General features: G+C 43.6%; 1 protein-coding gene across 2 annotated transcripts in view; it reads right to left on the bottom strand.

The window, feature by feature from the left end:
- CNTNAP4 (contactin associated protein family member 4) overlaps positions 1 to 19,799 on the bottom strand; it is a 524,353-nt gene that overhangs the window by 179,494 nt on the left and 325,060 nt on the right. The window contains exons 6-8 of one of the 2 annotated variants that reach the window (XM_077474781.1): positions 12,386 to 12,570; positions 6,265 to 6,408; positions 2,397 to 2,658 (exon numbers count right to left, since the gene is read on the bottom strand). In XM_077474781.1, the coding sequence (XP_077330907.1) occupies positions 2,397 to 2,658; positions 6,265 to 6,408; positions 12,386 to 12,570 (591 nt within the window). Of the gene's footprint in view, positions 1 to 2,396; positions 2,659 to 6,264; positions 6,409 to 12,385; positions 12,571 to 19,799 lie in introns of those variants that run through there. The other variant, XM_077474782.1, reaches the window with a different exon arrangement.

The following is a 19,799-nucleotide window of genomic DNA, read 5'->3' as shown; positions in this document are numbered from 1 at the left end:
CAACTTTGCTGCAGCAATTACGGTGGAAGTCGATTATCCCCCCTAACTGGTTCAAAGTTTGTCCGGCTAAGTGGAGTGGCAACTCTTTAATAGATATTTAACACCACCACCTGTTTGGACCCATTTGGTATAAGCTAATTGGGTCCAAACGTTACAGTAAGCCCCCTCAGGTTTTATTGGTGGTAGACCCTTCCACTGTGGTGACCCTTTTATCTTTGGGACTTATTCATCATTTCTTGGATTACCATTTTGTGATCATCTACCTCACATGCCTAATTGGACTTGTTCATGTTATTATCTTTTATATTTGATCTGCACTTTTTTAGCCCACACATCTTGCGAGCATGTGTGATAGTCACTTGTTCATGATTCAAATTATTCACAACTTTTAAGTTCACCATTCACATGAATGTCACTTTTTCATGTTTTATGTGTGTTATTTTACTGATTTTCAATATTTGTGAGCAAATATCTTCCAATGGAGACACCTGCTCCAGGCACAACTGTCTAAAAAGGAGATTCCACTCACTTTGGGACATGTTAGCAAAAAAGAGCCTGACAGGGGTTCTAATCCCGATTTTCATTTTAAATATATAGAGTAAGCACACCACATAACAAAATGCTTTAGTAATAAAGTTGTATTAGGCATATACATACAATTAATAAGTACAAAATATCCATATATGTCATATCACATCATGCATAATACAGGTATTTACCCCTCTAAGTCCAACCGACAAAGAATGCATGCATGTACTGTAGATAGGTTCAATGAGCACCACTTCCAGTAAATTACATAGCAGCTGATGTTCAGAAATACATACATGTATTCAGTACCCGGAATAGAGCAATAAAAGGATCCTAAGGCCGCGTACACACGCGGGGACTGTTCGGCCAACTTTGTCCGTCAAACAGTTTCGGCAAACCTTGTTTCAGCGGACAGTTTTTCGGAAATTCCGAAAAACCTTGTTCAGCGGACTGTTCGCTGAAACTGTCCGCTGAACACCCACACGCGGGCGGACTGTCCGCCGAAACACTGTTCAGCGGACAAAGTTGGCCGAACAGTCCCCGCGTGTGTACGCGGCCTTATACTGGTTTTAACCCGTCCCTAATCTATATATAATAAAAAAAAAAACGTTTTGGCCTATGCTTTAATACACGTTATTATTTACAATGATAGTATTCAGCATATTAATGTATTAATTTAAATTTCATATGTCTTTATATTTTTCTACTTATTTACATGCAGGCTGATCTGGTACAGTGGTTGGAACAAGCTATAAAACTGTGTGTGGTTCTTTCAATATCCTCCTATTACTTATATGACTAAAACAAACTTTTACAAAAGAAAAACAAGTGTTGCTGCAACTGCTTTAAAAGTATTCTCTGGAGTTGGACTTTTGTTTGTCAATTACCTACAGTCGTACAGTATTTTCAAAGCCATATACAATTTTATTTACTTAAAATTCTGGAGTATGGACTGGTTAAAATACTTGTTGACTTTTCTTTCTTTCTTTCTTTCTTTCTTTCTTTCTTTCTTTCTTTCTTTCTTGGGGAGATTTACCTTTAAGCAGGCCGAACATTGTTTGATTTAAAAGCAGCAGGTTGAATTAGAAAAACAAATAGACTCCTCCATCCAAGCTAGGTAGATGAAGGAATCCCCTCTCCCACCGCCATGACAGTGTGTTCTGTCAGTGGCACATGCAGGTGTTAGAATACACCAATAAGCAGCTACAGGCCATGGATTGAAATTTGGCTGGTCTGAGCTAGCTTTATTTCCTGTGCTGGAGGGAGAACCATAAGTGAGATCACATCTGTCTTAAAGTCCATCTAATGCCACATACACATGACTGGACTTTCCAGCATAATAGGTCAGACAGAATCATTCCGTCGGATAGTCTGATCACGTGTGGGATAGTCCGATCATTTTTCTTTAAAAAGTTCCTAGAAATAGAATGATTCAAATCTGTGTGACAGACAGAGTCCTGACCTCAACCCGATAGAACACCTTTGGGATGAATTAGAGTGGAGACTGTGAGCCAGGACTTTTCGTTCAACATTAGTGCCCGACCTCAGTGTACTTCTAGAAGAATAGTCAAACATTCCCATAGACACACTCCTAAACCTTGTGAGCAGCCTTCCCAAAAGAGTTGATGCCATTATAACTGCAAGGGCCAGGCCAACTCAATATTGAACCCTACGGACTAAGAATGGGATGCCATTAAAGTTCATGTGCATGTAAAGGCAGGCATCCCCATACTTTTGACAATATAGTGTATATTATTTTTTCTTTTGTTCATAGTTTTTCTTTAAGAAAATTCATAATGAGCATTATGTGATCGAACAGCCAATTCTAAAAATAGAGGTCATGTGGATGGTGGCAATGTGATGCTTACCTGTTGTCGTGTCTAAGTACAATCGGTCATATTTAAAAAGGCTCATTTTAAGCTTTCCTTCAGCAAGATATAATACGAAAATAAATGGAGCAGAGCTAAGCTTAGTGGAAAAAAGTGTGCCTTCTTTGTTCCAAGTACGGAAATTAAAAGAGATGATAAATTCTTCTTGCATTGATAATCCAGGCAGGATCAAATAGCTGTTTGAATTAAGAAATGTAACTGGGACAATTGTAGGCTCTTGGCAAGAAAATGAAATATTTCCCTAGGGGTTAAAAAGAGAAAGCAAAAGCTATAAAATATTTAATTATCAATGTTTTACAGTCATAGTCAACAGCAACATAATGACCAAGATATAAAGTATTTTATTAGATTGTGTGACATGGAAGGCAATGTTCCTTGAACATTTATAACCACTAACAATGCAGGTTTTACAAAAGTCAATACAAGCACACAAGTGCATTAATTAGCATAACGTTAAAGGAATTCTGTTTATTAATTATTTCACCCATGAATAGACTTAGAAAACATGGCTTGTTAATGTTTCTTTAACCACTTCAGCCCTGGAAGAATTTAACCCCTTCCTGACCAGAGCACTTTTTGCTATTTGGCAGTGCGACACTTTAACTCATGCGACATGGCTTCCAAACAAAATTATGTCCTTTTTTTCACACAAATAGAGCTCTCTTTTGGTGGTATATGATCACCACTGCAGTTTTTATTTTTTGTGCTAAAAACAAAGAAATTTTGCTATAATAAATATCCCCCAAAAATATATAAAAAAACACTTTTTTTCTCAGTTTAGGCTGATGCGTATTCTACATATTTTTGGTAAAAAAAAACCTCAATAAGTGTTTATTGATTGGTTTGCGCAAAAGTTATAGCGTTTACAAAATAGGGGATAGTTTTATGGCATTTCTATTCATTTTATCAATTCATTTTTTTTTTTACTAGTAATAGCGGTGATCAACAATTTTTATCATGGCTGCGACATTATGGTGGACACATTGGACATTTGGGATCATTGTAATTTCTACAGCAATCAGTGCTATAAAAATGCACTGATTCCTGTGTAAATGACACTGGCAGCGAAGGGGTTAACCACTAGGGGGAAGTGTAGGGGTTAAGTGTGTCCTGGGGCGTGTTTTTAACTGTGGGGGGAGTGGCTACATGTGACATGTCACTGATCTCTGCTCCCAATGACAAGGAGTGACACTGTCACTAGGCAGAACGGGGAGATGCTCCTTTACATTAGCATCTCCCCATTCTTCCTCCCTGTGAGGAGATCGCGGGTATCGACCCGACTCATGGAGCTTGCCGCGGGCGCCCGCTGGTCACCTCTTAAAGGGCAACATACAGATATGTGATTTTGTCTGTGCAAGCCCTTCTGCCGACGTATATCGGCGTGTGGTGGTCAACAAGCGGTTAAGGTCAGCTTTTAAAACACCAAAATATTGAATATAACACAGTATATGCAGCACAGCTCTGCTTGATTCAATTTTTGCCTTCAAACTATTTTTTTATATCACGAGGGATATTAATTATTATGAAGCCATAAAACCAGGCAATGTCTGATTATACATATTTTTTTTTTGAAGAGTATATACTTTCCCTAAATTTCTACCTTGTTTCTAGGGGGTTTTAAATATTAAGCAGGGCAATTTAAGCAAAAAAATGCTTGGTTTTTAAACTCCAAGGAACAATTTCCTTCACTAACTGCTGGGTGCACAGTACAAATTGTATGTAGCATCAGCGTTATATGGTATACAGCACTATATTTCGGCAGTAGAACAGAGACTTCCTGCCCACTCCCTGAACAAAACTGAGTTGGGATGAGCACTGGCCAAGCTTCCTCTGATTGATTGAGGCAGAGATCATGACATCATCATGACCATTTCTCAGCCACAAACAAAAGTTTTATTGAAATACAGAGAGAGTGTGTAATATGCCCTACTCTGCTGCTGATCCCCTTCCTTGCACTTGCCTGCAATTCTTAGCTGTTATTTTGATAATTTGATGAGCAGCTTGGCTGTCAAAAAACAGACTGTCTGGTGCAGTGTTTTTAAACACTGTCAAACATGAGACAGAAGGGTTGATTTATTAAATGCAAAAAAGACTGTGCATTTTGCACATGCAGTTGCACCTTTGCAAGTGCAGTTGCTCCAGAGCTTAGTAAATGAGAGGGAACTCTGCTAATTTCTACTATCCATAAATGTACAAGAAAAAAATGCTGTTTTTATTTCCCTTGCATGTGATTGGGTATTCTTTTCAAAGTGACGCTTCACTTCGTTTACTAAGCTCTGGAGCAACAGCACTTGCAGAGGTCCAACTGTACTTGGAAAGCGTACAGTCTATTTGCCTTTAGTAAGTCCACTCCAGAGTGATACAAAACAGCATTGTTACTTTTTTATCGATTCTGTTTCAATTATCTGTAGATCAAAGAGATGAGCATGTATCTGCATATGTTTCAGTTAAAGAGGCCTGGCATGTAAATAGCAAATAAATAAATAAATAAAAAAAACATTTAGCCCTAACGTTCCTTTTTTTTTCTCCTTCTTTTCTAACAATTTTTATGCTGCTTTGTTTTATTACTGAATATATTTTGCTAATCATTAATATTTAATGTTTAAATGTTTGCTTTTGCTCATTTTAATTGTTACATTTTTGTAGTGTTGCATTAAAAGATGTGCAAAAAAAAAAGTGTCATTTTATGTCCAGCTGTTGTAACTGAAAGGAAGGAAGACATGCCCATATGTCCTTGTTGTTTACTATTGTGTGCATGCCTAGGGCATGCACTAAAGTCACTGATTCCACTATCATTAGCAGCAGAGAGCATTGACTAAGGGCACAGAGCTGACTGGAGCATCATTTTTTTATTACTATACCACCAAAAGAAAATAAGATGTACTGTATGTATTACTTGGTCATCTTAAAGTGGTGTAAAGGCAGAAGGTTTTTTTTTATCTAAATGCATTAAGATAAAAAGCCTTCTTTGTGCAGCAGACCCACTATTACAGGCATTCCCCACATTTAAATACAGAATGGGGTTTATTTACTAAAGCTGAAAAGTGCAAAATCAGGCTCACTTCTGCATAGAAATCAATGAGCTTCTTACCCCAGCTTGTTCAATTAAGCGTTAATAATAAAGCACAGAAGCTCATTGGTTTCTATGCAGAAATGAGCCTGATTTTGCACTTTTCAGCTTTAGTAAATAAACCCCATTCTGTACTTAAAAGTGGGGTATGCCTGTACTTACCTGAGGTCCATCTAGATCCAGTGATGTTGCACAAGAGACTCAGCTGTCTGGGACTCCCCTCCTCACTGGCTGAGACAGCAGCGCAGTGCCTTCGGCTCCCTCTGCTGTCAATCAAAGTCAGTGAGCCAATGAGGAGAGAGAGTCCAGGCCACAGCTCTGTGTTTGAATGGACACACAAAGGCACTGGCTCAGCTCGGGTTCCCCCATAGCAAGCTGCTTGCTGTGGGGGCACTCAACAGGAGGGAGGGGCAAGGAGCACCGAAGAGGGATACGAGAAGAAGAGGATCTGGGCTGCTTTGTGCAAAACCACTGCACAGAGCAGGTAAGTATACACGTTTTCTTATTATAGAAAAAAAAATGAGACTTTAATTTCACTTTAATGCCTATAGCAGAAATGTAACAGTTGCTCTGGTCCACATGGGTTGTACAGGTGTTAGACCTAAAGTGGTTAAGAATTCTGCTATGATTTCTTTAGCTAGCAATGCAGAGGATGCTGGCTCTTTGTTTTATAGAACAAACAATATTTTAACACTTCTATGTTAGGGCCTTTAAAGACCACTTGCTAAAATCTGATAATTGTATTGATTGTCTTACCAAATGTTAATTTAGTCTTACCTCAATGTAGATCGGAGGTTTATACCTCTTGGTCAAGTCAATAATGTTCATACCATTATAATAAAGGTTTTCAAAGCATCCATGAAAATTCTTCTGTTGCAGTGATGCTGATTTTCCTTGTGAGGCGATACCTCCAAAGCTAAGCTTAGAAAGAAAAGAAAAATCAATATAGCCATTAGGCTAGTTTCTATAGTGTGTTACAGAATGTTGCAGTTACATTCTTAATTGAGCATTTAATTACACCAGTCTATTTATGGTTCTCCTTGTATTTAATATACTTTTTTCCTTTTGCAAAAAATAATTCTTATTCTTTGTTTCATTTTCAAATTTCTTAAAATACACAATCAATGTTGAGAATCAATGTTTTGTTGTATTTTGTTTTATATGTACATTTTCTGTATTTCTACAAGCTGCTTTTGCAGATTTTATCTTTTCCAAAGCTAACAATAGTGAATATTAACTCAAATGCAGAGAGATTAAACAAGGGCTTTTGGTGTGGTTACACTAACAGCAGAAATAACCGCATGTTTGATTTATAATAAAAGGATATGTTTACTTAAAAAAAAAAATGAATGCACGTTTTTTTTGAAGGTAAAAAAAAAAATACATCTATTATTTTTTTTCCAGCGAGCTTGCAGAGCATTGTACTTGCAATCACTTGATCGTGGGTGAGATGTCAGGATCCTGCAGACTCTCAGTATAGCTGTCCGCCTATAGCTCCCATATAGCAGTCCAGTAAGAATAAATGAACTACTAGAGCACTCACAAACGTTCTCGTAATTCATTGAGAACTACAAGTCATCTGCCATCGTGGAAGATGGAAACATAGGATTTTTCAGGACAAGCTTTCAGGATATGTCCCCTTCTTTAAGTCCCAAGCAGTACTAATTCATCTAATTCCCAAAGGTTTTAGCAAGCAAGGATTATTTTGTTGTACTTGCTGAAAATGTACTTAGCATGACAAAAAGCATGAAAGGGTTAAACAAATGATCCCAGTATCAGCGAAACAAAATGAATAAATCTGCAGATGCAGCTGCTCATCCATTCATTCTTTCCTGATTCACAATTAATCTGATTTCCCCCTTATTCTGTTGTAAGAGGAAGGGGAGGGATCAACAATGTAAACAATAGCATGTGACCGCTGTGATGACCAATCACAGAGATCAGAAGGTTCCCAGGCATGTGTAAAAACAGATTTTTACATTTTTTTCACACTGTTGAGGGGTATTGCATGACTTATATAATATTATGTGTAATTGTGAGCTTGCAGGAAAATACACCAAAGAAAAACATGTACACTAATGCCCTATTTATGTGTTTTTTTTTAAAAGCGTGCTACTTGTATTTTGAGACAATATTTTCACACCCATTTTTTTTAAATCACATAGCCTCCCTGGTGGTATGATTATGTCCGATTTTTGAATCTCAAAGTGGTACATTGCTTTGCATATAAATTAGGCTTTTTTTGCACACCTAAATCTGTCCAAATAAGAGTCTAGGAGATATCCTGGGTACTAAAAAATCATAAATTATAATATAATAAATTAATATAAATTATAAAATAAAATAATATAATAATAATAATAAAATTATTTTCCCCATGAATCACTATCGCTCAATTCTACAAGTGTTCTAATTTACTATCGCTGTTTACTAGCTGTTCTAAAACCGCTTTTGACGTAAAGAGACACTTTTTGGTTGCCATGGACAATCTCAAGTTTCTAGGCAGAAAGAACAGTATATATAATATAAAACTGCATGCAGGGCACTGGACAAAGCACTAGGGACAAAAGGGAGGTGAAATGATTTGGTACAGTAATGTAATCTGTAAGATTACAGTGTACTGTATATGTTATGTCTTTTGAATTTGCCGCTGAGCTCCGCCCCCATGCGTCACAATGCTCACAGGGAATGGAGCCTGGCAAACAGGGCCTTGGGGCGGATGATGTGGGGGAGGACACAGCGGGGGGACATTGCAGGATCCTGGGGACAAGGTAAGTTACTTGTACCAGGATTCTGAAATGCAATCCTGAGTGTGGCTCGGGATTACAGCTAATGGTACTGAATTTTAGCCCCGAGTCATACTCGGGGATACCGCTAGGAGGGTTAAAGTGGTTCCAAAAGCTGAAGTTTTTTTTACCTTCATGCATTCTAAGCATGAAGGTAAAAAACATTGTGTGTACAGCGGTCCCCCAGCCCCCCCAATCCTTTCCTAAGCTCCCTCCAATCCAGCGATAATCAGGATAGCCTCCGCTTTCCCGTGACTCCCCCTCCCCATTGGCTGAGACAGCAGCAGGAGCCCATTGGCTCCTGCTGCTTTCAAACACAACCAGTGAGCCACTGAGAAGAGCAGGGGACAAGGCTGAGCTGCAGCTCAATGTGTCTTATGGATGCCTAGAACAGCAGTTCAGGAGTGAGCATGCAGCGGTGTCCCCAGGGCAAGTGGAGGCAGCTGCTCGAGCGGGAGGGGCCAGGACCCAAAAAGAAGAGGATCAGAGCTGCTCTGTGTAAAACCACTGCACAGAGCAGGTAAGGATAACATGTTTGTTATAAAAAAAAACAGATTTGAGAAATAGTTATTGCCTGGAGAGAAATATGGAGACTCCTGGTTCTACCCTTCACCATCTCAAGCCACCTTCCCATACTTGGCAACCAATCAAACAATGTTCCCCTCTTCTATGGACCACATGGCCTTTGCTCAATGGTCATCCTCCGGCCTAACAACCATCTCTAAAATCTTCGATCCTGCTCAAGGTACTTTTAGACCCTTTTCGGAGCTGACTAAGCAGTACTCTCTCACGCCATCATTAGTGTTTCACTATCATCAGCTAATCAGATCCTGCTTCAGCCCACACCAAAACCCTGGTCAACACTCTTTAATTTTAAGCCCTAATAGATGGGGACCAGTACTCCATATTAGTGATGGGCAAACTTCCGATGGGACATTTCGCGGCGGACCCCATTGACTTTAATGGCAGGGGAACCATAAAAACCTCCAGGTCATATTTTCAGCCACAAAATGCTTACTAGCTGTGCGCACATAGTTCCACAACATGGACACTGACATAACAAAAGTATTAAGTGAATTTGGGATTGACAACGACAAGCATTCTTTTTTTACCTGTGAAATTTTGACAATTTAGGAGCGCATGAAGGCCATGGAGGAGAGGCAAGGTCAGGCCAGGCTATGAAGGGGGTACAGGAGATGATCAGTGCCACAGTCAGGGCAGTGCAGTCCTGTGCCAGTCTCCCAGTGTGCCAACCTGTGCTTGAGCCCCTCCCTCTGCCCGGCCCTTACACCCACCTATGCAGGGCTCCACTGCAGTGGTCCGGAGGTGCCAGTCCAGTGCTGATCATCAGCCATGGTGCTGGCACTGCCTGCTGATTGGCTTCTCCGCTGCTGTCTCCCTCACTGTCTGAAACCAGCACCGCGATAGAGACTGAACACTGACACCAGCACCGTGATAGAGACTGACCACTGACACCAGCATTGAGATAGAGAGCACGAAGTTTAAGACATGTGCCATGCATGGCACGTGTGTAATTTTGCCCTGTTTCAATGCGCTAAGCACCATTGTCACACACCACTTTACCAACTGTCAAATTGAGCGGCGTTAGCCACTGATCTGCCTGTAAACGCAAAGCTGAAAGGAGTGCAGGGCCAGTGTGGCTCTTGGCTTCCAGGCACAACAGACGCAGAACAGCATGGCAACATCTCACCTGGCATGTTGAATAGGAAGAGACGCTAGCAGTGGAAAAGGAGGAGTCAGCTGAGGAGGAGAGGGAGGAGGATGGAGTAGGAGGAGGAGAAGAAGAGCCAGGCCTGCATGCAATCTGTGGCGGTAAAACCAAATCTACACGGGTGCCACGAGTTACATGCTTGACGGTCGTCAGAAGGTTCACCCAGTGGGCAGTAAAAGTTATATACCTTCCCTGCCTGTGTTTGCTAGACCACGTGTCTGTGGTCAGATGTATCTTGGTCCCGACACTGTGTGCCGGAGATACATTCACTTGCCGCTGAACATGGCCATATAGCTCTGGGATGCCCTTCTGTGAGAAATACTTCCTTCCTGGGACCTTCCATTGTGGTGTTCCAATGGCCACAAATTTTCAAAAGGCCTCCGAGTCCACCAGTTTATATGGCAGTAGTTGGCGGGCTATCAGTTCTGACAAGACAGCCATCAACCATTGGGCAAAAGAGTTATCCAGCATTATCATTTTTTTACGCTCGAACATTTGGCCCACGGAAACCTGCCTTTTTCCAGAAAAATGTGAGGACGGCATGATGGAAGGTGGAGTGGAGGACAATTGTGAGGAGAGAGGAGAAGGAGAAGTAGAAGACGAGGCTAGACGGTGAGAGCCTGGAGTGTGGCTTTGTGGGTTCTGTTGCTCCCACTGGGCTCGGGGATGACAGCTCATGTGCCTTCTTAAGGTGGTCGTCCCTAGGTGAGTGTTGGGCTTACCGCGACTTATGCATTAAATGCAAAGATTGCAGATAGCAACACTATTGTCAGCAGCGGACACGTTAAAAAAAGCCCACACTGCGGAGCCATGTGCCGTGTCCTGGGAGCACCAGATGTGACCGTACATGGTTGATGCCTCGCTCCTGATACATTAGCAGTCTGCTTTGTCCCTCCTGTGCAATGTAAGTTCCCCCTGCTTCTCCTCCATATCTGCTGGTCCATATCTCCCTCTGAACTCCCCTCCTCTTCCTCTCTTGTGGGCATCCACGTGACATCACTAGACACGTCATCATCGACGTCACCTTCCCCACCGCTATAATTAGAGATCTCGGAGTAGGCAGCAACAGCGGGGACCAACCTCCTCCTTGGACTGATCTGGGTACTGTCATCAGACTGCTGAGTGGCGGTTGTTGCTGGTAGTGTCTTTGGGGGTGCACACAGCAGAGAGTAAAGAAGAGGGTGCAGATTGAGAGGATGAGGAGGGTGCAGAAGAGTAAGGCTGAGTGAGCCCCTCAACCAAGTCTGGTGCATCCTTTGACGTAATCGAATGCATCTTTTGCAATTTGCCACTTTGGCTCAAGCCGTTGTTCCTGCCCTACCCCTACCACCCCTACGGAAGGGCCTGCCTCTTCCTCTGCCTGTCATTTATTAAATGACCCTGTGACAAAAGTATCTAGAGAAGTGCAGTATGTATGTGGAAGAAGGTATATAACACCCCGCTTCAATCGGTCGTTTTGGGGCCACTGGTCTATCGCACCGGTTATAATACTTTTTTGGGAGGGATCTATTGTTGCAGGGGGGTGCCTATTGTAGCTGGGAGGGATCTATTGTTGCTGGTGAATCTATAGTTGTCGTGAGGGGTCTCTTGTTGCTGGAGAGATGTCTTGTTCTTGGGGGATCTATTGCTGCTGAGGGAATCTATTGTTGCTGGGGGATCTAACTAATTTATTTAAAGCAGTAAATACAAATCAGGATATTAAAACATGACACTTATTAAAAAAAATCCTGCTTACTTACCTAAAATTGCTTATATGATTTAGAGATCTGTTTAAAAGCTTTGTTTAAGTTAAAAGTATATTTAATTAGTACGTTAAAAAATATGTTTGTTTACATTGATAATATACATTTTGGTTTTATGTTTGTTAACATTTATTTAAAATATAAGAGTGTGTGTGTGTGTGTGTGTGTGTGTGTGTGTGTGTATATATATATATATACACACACACACACACACACACACACACACACACACACACACAGACGCACGTGTGTTTGAGCTTTGGTTTGAGGTGCACACCCTAATACAATAGGCTGTGCATGCCTATCGTTGAGACCATAAGTTACAAGCTGCTCTTGGTGCAAGGGGACTGGATATGATTGGATATTCCACTGAGGAACATGAGGCAGTAGATTTATTGCCTTTTGATATGCTGAAAATTTTGACCCTTAGATCTGCAGCCTGTGATTACACTGTGTGAAATCACATTGAACTAAACTCAATGTACTAAATATACAGTATGCAGTAGTATTTGTTTTTTTTTCTGTTTTCACCAGCTTGTCTTATGTGGATAATAGCAAATCTTCATTAGTATTGATTTAAGAGGTATGCTCATCTGCACATGGCTAAATTTATATGTTAATTTACACAAAATACACACCTCATAATCAATATCCAAGTAGGAGATGTCTCCCTTCATGAAGAAATGATGCACATGTTTGTCAACAGTGAAATTGACTTGTCGTCCAAAACGCTCTATGACAGTTGAATGCCATTGCTGGTCATCTAACAGGCTTCCCAATGAGACATTAACATGAGGATTAGAGGTATGAAACTGTACATTCCCTTGAAAGAGAACAAATATTCTATTAAACCAGTAGTACAATAACAATAAGACATCAACATTTTGTATTTTCATGCAGAAATTATATATAGGTAACACATTTCCTTTGTTCAGCAAAGTGGTCTGAATCTGGAACTTAAATAATAAACCACTTTTATGGATAAATGTACAAGAAAGGTGCCAGCATCCTGTGTCTGTATCAGAGGTGACCCGTGCATATGGGTCATGGGGGCGCGGCCCCCTAATCCATGTGCCGGGCCCATACTTTTCAAGCAGGGCGCCGGACAAATGAATTCCAATGGGAGTTTTTTTTTTTTAGAAGCACATGGTTAGAGCCTGAGGCTCTAACTGGTTTGAAAAAAGGGTGAGCCCACCCACTTGTGTTAATATTCGCTATTGCCTTCCTGCTTCTCCTCCTGACCAATCCTGGCTCAGGAAGTGGGTTCTGAGACCCGATTGGCGAAGAGGAGATTGGCCGCTGAGGAAGGAGACACAGAGGAAGCTGCGCCGGCGTGAAGCCAAGGAAGGTGGAGACACAGAGGCTCAGAGGAAGCCCATGACCTGGATGGGGTAAGTGTGGGGACTGATTGACTGACCCAGGGGGTTGGTTTGGGAGACCCGACTGACCACTGGGGTGAGGGGGGTTGGATGAATTGCCACTCCCCCCAAAACAATATACCACCGGCCACCACTGGTATGTATTTAGAATCATTTTGCAAATAAAGTGCTTTTAAAATCTTTTTACTTTGCTGATGTCTGTGTGCAAAATTGCACAATAAAGCTAAATAATTTCTTCAGTTATTTAACTTCCAATACACTATTTACTATCATATGATTAAAGCAGGTATGCACTGGCTGGTACACTGGTTCTACCACAAAAATTATTTATATTTTAGTTATTAGAACTTTGTCATAACTGTGTTGCATGTTGTGCATTTATGTATATGTATCAAATGTTATATAGTAAATGTTGATGGTTAGATAAAGAATTGGCTATAGAGGCTCCAAAAGAAGAAATAGTTAGATATGAGTCAACCAATTCACTGGGCTGAGTTGATTTTCAAATAATAGGTATTCATGAATAATGGCTATTCTGGCAACTGGTCCACTAGATCTGGTCTGGTCCCGTAGACCATCACAGATCGTATAGCGAATGGGGCCTGATATCCCTACACAGTGTAGTTACTGAATCTGTGAAATAAATGAGATTAACTTATATGTGTGCTGCAAATCACCAAAGTGCAGGTTTCAACAAGCTTGATTTCAAGTGGGATTGGCTCAAATTTCTGAAAATGTGGTCATAAATTTCTGGATCTCATTATTTAGGATATGTAGTTAAAAAACGTTAAAAAAGATGTTTGACTTTTTTCCTAAAACTAACAATATATTGCCAGAAACCACAACATACCTTTAGAGGTCTAGTGGAGTCCATGCCTCGAAGGGTTATAGAGAGAGTGTCTCTCTCTTTATCTCTCTCTCTCTCTCTCTCTGGGTAGATACTGCACTCAAAGTTTGAGGTAAATGTCCAGGTGCTCACTCACAAAGGAAACCATACAGCTGCCGAGGAGATCAAAACAGCAACGTTTTCATTGTCTCAAGACCTCGAAGAAGATAGACTGAGCTTCATCAAAACATTGACAATAAAAATGATGACGTTTTTATCTCCTCAGCAAAATCTGTGCATGTCTATATACCTGTTATGGATATATATATATATATATATATATATATATATATATAGAAAGGCCAGTATGGTGGCCTGGAATTATGGGAGGAGCCCGGTGGGGTATATAAGCAGCCCGTTCGCCTATCTTCCTCGTTGGTTCCGGTGCGCGATATCTGTTACGTCATAGATCAAGGGCCGACTGTTCGAGACCAAACGTAGTGAGTTGTGTTCGTGAGTTCCTGTGTTTGTCCCGATCGTGTCCGTGTTTGTCAATCGTCTTGTCTTCGTAAGCGTTCGTGTGTTTCCCCGTCCGAGTGTCGCAATACTCAAGGAAATTGCCGTTGTCGTACAACGCATCTGGGCCGGCTGTCGCAGGTAGGGCTTCGGCACCCATTTCATTTAATGTGTTACTATGTCACTTAAGCACGATATCCTGGACTCACGAACCTCTCACCTTATCCTTTCACAAACGTTTTAAACCATGTCACCCGTACTCATTACCTCATGTCACTACTCCTTTTCTTTTCGAAGAGGAGTCGTTATTACCTATTCGGGACATGTCGGTCGTGCCACATCAGGCACTTCATTTCGTAGGCACTTCATTGTTAGCTGAACGACTCCCCAATCATTTCTTAAATATTCGAATCGATCGAATCATTTCGAAATCACAGCCGGCTGCTCGTTACATCAAGTCAAGCAGTCCGGACCATTTCTAAAAATCATTTTGAATCGTTCAAACCGTTACGAGTCATTTCAAACCGGTCGGACCATTCCAAATCATTTTGAATCATTTCATATAAATGAGTCATGTCAGTCATTTCATATCGTTCGAATCATTTCAATCATTTCATGTCATTTCGAATCATTTCAATCTCTTTATGTCAAATCGAATAATTTCAAGTCATTTCATATCATTTCGAATCATTCGCTCATTTCTGTCACTTACCGCGCTCCGGTTCGAATCCTGTCGCATCCCCGATGCACCGATTTGCTTCGAAGTGCCCCAGGGTTTGGCCTCATTTCTGTACATGCTCCAGAGACTGAGTCACTCGCAGGTTCAGGCACAGGCCCTGATTCTAGTCTTTGTCATGGCATATCATTTCTGTCACTTATTACGCTCCGATTCGAATCCTGTCGCATTCATTGATGCACCGATTCGTTCCGGTGCGCCCAGCTGTTACGCCTCATTTCAGTACATGCTCCAGAGACGGATTCTTTGTTATAACCATCAGTCCAGTCGTTGATTCTTGTCTCTGTCATGGCATATCATTTCTGTCACTTATCACGCTCCGATTCGAATCCTGTTGCATTTATTGATGCACCGATTTGTTCCGGTGTGCCCAGCTGTCATGCCTCATTTCAGTACATGCTCCAAAGACAGGATTCATTTATTTCATTCATGGGCCCATCCTTTGATTCTTGTCTTTGTCATGGGTATCATTTCATATCACCTATCACGCTCCGGTATGAATAGTCACACCCGTGTACCGAATTCATCTCGGCGTGCCCTAGGACAGGCCTCATTTCAGTACATGCTCCAGAATCCGTTTCGTGCTCGGTCGCTAGATTGTGGCATGGCGATCCGGACCTGTGTCATGGCAGATTCACTCATTTCACTGTCACGTACCGCTTCCCGGTTTGAGTCCAGTTGATTCTTCAATGTTTTGATTCCTACCGGGGGCCTTGCTCATCGGCCTCATTTCACTAAAAGTTGCCTCGAAATTCAATACATGCTCCAGAGTTCGGTTTGCTGTCAGTTGCATCAGCGACGCGACCAAATCACATCTCTGTCATGCTAGGCATTTCATTAAAAAATAAAATAAAATAAAAAGCAACATTTCATTTGTTTGTTTGTCTCATTTCGTTTGTTTTATTTCATTTCATTTCTAAATCTCACCTCCATGAAGTCACTATTTAGCTAGCCATCTCTGTTCAGGTGTTGAAACTCTCAAACAAACTTCACCTTCATCTCCTCAGGTCAGTCGAGTTTTCAGTAGGTCCACCCTGCACCTGGTCGGACGGTGCCTCCTTAGGTAAGGAAAAAAAAACAAAAAAACGTCATCTGGGAAGGAAACGCTCATGAGCGGGAGCATCCTTCTTGATTAAGCATGCATTTCTTCAGGAGTCTCCAACGAGTCTTGTAATCCATGTCACCCTCATATAGGTTCCGCTTAGGAGAAAACCCGAACCCGAGGACTAGTAGGCTCGCCAGGCCTGGATTACGCCACCATGTCCCGGGCCGGCAGTGAGGACCTCACAGCGCCGTTATCTCCGTCTCTAGTCTCAGAGAGTGGCAGCCAACGGTCCCCCAGAGCATGGACCATTCCTAGGCTGACAGCTGAGCTGAGGCGCAGAGGTGTACCCTTTCCGGCAACAGCCAGAAAGGCCGAGCTTTCCTCTTTCCTCCCCCAGCTGCGGCAGAAGCTAGTACCCAGCAGGCCTCCCTGGACTCTATCACCTCTTCAATTTCGCAGCTACATACCCTGGTATCTTCCCTGGCGACCTCAATGTCAGAGGTCCAGAATCGGGTGGCCCTCCTCGAGACCCGCCTGCCCGTTTCTCTTCCAGTACCAGCATCCCAGGCAGTGACTAGCCCTCTCGCAGGTATCACCGGGTGTACGTCAGTTGTGTACCCTTCTCATCTGGTATCAGCTAGCATCAGGAAGGACATCCTAGAGGGCAAGGACGTCAATCTGGCTTCTCTTCTCATCTCCATTCACGAGCTTGCGGAGAATAAGGCTTATACGTGGGGGGACGTGTCAGTGGTCCTCAAAACCAAGGACCCCAGGCTGGACAGAAAACTTTCAGTCACCGAGTTTACGCTGGCCTTCGGCATGATGAGGAATATCATCTGCTCAGCCTCCCCCGGCAGGAGGGAGGAGCTGGATCGCTACCTCCATGCAGTAGTAGACTTAGGTTATAAATACGGCGGTTTTTCATTTTACGACTACCGCCGCTCCTTCTCCGCTAAGGCGGCCGCCAGGCTCTTCCAATTCCAGACGCCTACTGACTGGAGCGTCATGGATAACGAGCTATTTTGCCGCCACTTCGCGGGGCTACGGTCTCCCCTCTGTGCGATTTGCCAGTCGGCTACTCATACCGCGACCTGGTGCGCTAGCTCAGTGACAGCCCCGCCCTCAGACAGTCCTTCTGCCTCAGGTACTGCTCAGGGCCCACAGGCGCCGGCACGCCTGCCGCAGACGGATAAGTTTGGGCGCCCGGTCAAGACCATGGGAGGGGCAGCAATCTGCAACAATTACAATAGCGGGTCATGCAATTTTAGTCAGTGCACACAGTGTCATAGGGCTCATCCCAGGCTTATGTGCGAGGACAAACAGATTAAGAAATCTTGACTAAGCCGGGTCAACATCTCGTGGCTCAGCATCTACCTTACCGCTCATCCTACTCCCTCACTATCCGTCTACCTTGTCCAGGGCTTCACTCAAGGCTTTCACACTGGACTTATCTCTCTCCCTCACCTCACGCACGAATGCCGGAACCTGCGGTCAGCAGCTATGGAGGAACGAGCCATTGACCAACTACTACAGTCAGAGTTAGACCAGGACTTTATCATAGGCCCTTTCACACAGCCCCCATTCAACACCTGGAGAGTCAGCCCTATTGGGCTTGTCAAGGGCAAGTTCTCTAATAAACTCAGATTGGTGTACGATTTGTCAGCGCCTCATTCCTCTTCTGTCCCCAGTCTTAATTCCCTTATCCCCTCCGAGGAGTTCTCCCTTAAATATGCATCCGTAGACACGGCTATCCAGGCCATCCTCAAAACAGGCACGGGCACCTGGCTCTCCAAGGCCGACATCTTGGATGCCTTCAAGCTCGTTCCCATCCATCCATCTCTCTGGTGCTGGCATGGCATCAAGTGGAGGGAGCTGTACTATTTTGCCACCAAACTGACATTCGGGTCCAAAAGCAGCCCCTGGCTCTTTGACACTTTCGCACAGTCACTCACGTGGATCTTGCTGCACGTAGCCCAGTGTCGGGGAGTCATACACTATCTGGATGACTTCCTGCTGATCGAGCCACCCGGCTCACCGCCAGGAGATCTGGATAAGTTAAGGGTGGTCTTCAGTAACCTCAACGTCCCCATTGCCGAGCACAAGGTGGATGGTCCAATGCAGGCCATCACCTTTCTCGGGGTTAGCCTAGACACCAACACCATGCAGGCCAACCTCCCCCCGGATAAACTGGCCCGCATCAGGACGGTCCTGAGGGACTTCACCCGCGCCAGAACTTGCACCAAAAGACAGCTACAATCCCTACTCGGCATGTTGAATTTCGCCATGCGCATCATCCCTCAGGGTCGCACATTTGTGTCACGCCTGTTGGTCTTACTGTCCCTCTCACAGGACCCGGAGCAAGTCCTCAGCCTCGATCCCGCGGCGATAGCGGACCTTGCTATGTGGGAGGAGTTCCCATCGTCTTGGAATGGCGTGTCCCTGTTCATTCCCTCCGTGTCTTCCCTTTCACCCCAGGTGGTGACCGACGCAGCGGCCTCCACAGGCTTTGAGGCAATTTTTGGCCACCTCTGGCTCGCAGCTCCCTGGCCTCCCCAGATACTGGCAATTCCTGGCTTCACCGAGATGTCCTCCCTGTTTGAGTTATTCCCCATCGTAGCTGCAGCACACACATGGGGCCGTAGTTGGTCGGGTCAAACTGTGACCTTTTCAACAGATAATTTAGCCACTGCGGAGATCATTAATAAAGGCAGGTCCAAGTCTCTAGCGATAATGTCCTTCCTACGTCGACTGGTCCAGCTCTCGTTATTATTTCAGTTCAACATCCATTGTTCCTTTATCCCCGGTAAATTCAATCAGGCAGCGGACGCCCTCTCCCGCTTTAACTTTGTCTCATTTTTCGATCAGGTGCCCGGAGCCGGACCAACATCAGCAGCTATCCCGGACTGGTCTCAGCTGACCCTGGATTAACCCCACACCTCCTAGCGGCAACCCAACTCATCGATCACTCCCTCTCACGTAATACCCTCAAGGCCTATCAATCGGCCTGGAGGGCCTTTAACCGCTTTATGACATATCACAGCACAGAGACGTCCCGTGTCAAGCAAGTCCTGGCCTTCATTTCCTACTGCCACTCGGAGTTGGCGTTATCCTTTAATACGATCCGGCTATACCTGGCCGGGGTACAACATTTCACGTCCCTCCAGGACCCTACCGAACCTTCCTTATTTTCTTACCACGCCGTTCGGGCTATTATGCGCAGCGTCCAGAAGCGACAGCCAACGGCCTGCACCAAACGGCTGCCTATCACAGGAGACGTTTTTAGAAACATGTCAGATATCCTGGCCACTTCACCTTTCGGTCTCCGCATTAGTGTCATCTTACAAGCAGCCATACATCTGGCCTTCTATGGCTTCTTACGGCCAGGCGAGTTCACTTGTAACAGCCCCACAGCACGCATGCTGTGCAAGCACCACCTGGCCCGATACGAAGACCATTTCGTCTTACACTTAGCAGTCTCCAAAACGCAGCAGCTTGGCTCGGGTACGGACATACATTTCTATAAGACCAACAACCGCTGGTGCCCGGTTGC

The sequence above is a fragment of the Lithobates pipiens genome, unplaced genomic scaffold (genome assembly GCF_037356315.1).
Source record: "Lithobates pipiens isolate NorthernLeopardFrog02 unplaced genomic scaffold, aLitPip1_a1.2 Scaffold_13, whole genome shotgun sequence".
NCBI lineage: Eukaryota > Metazoa > Chordata > Amphibia > Anura > Ranidae > Lithobates > Lithobates pipiens.
The sequence above is the reverse complement of the archived record's forward strand: the minus strand, read 5'-3'. Positions and strand labels throughout refer to the sequence as shown.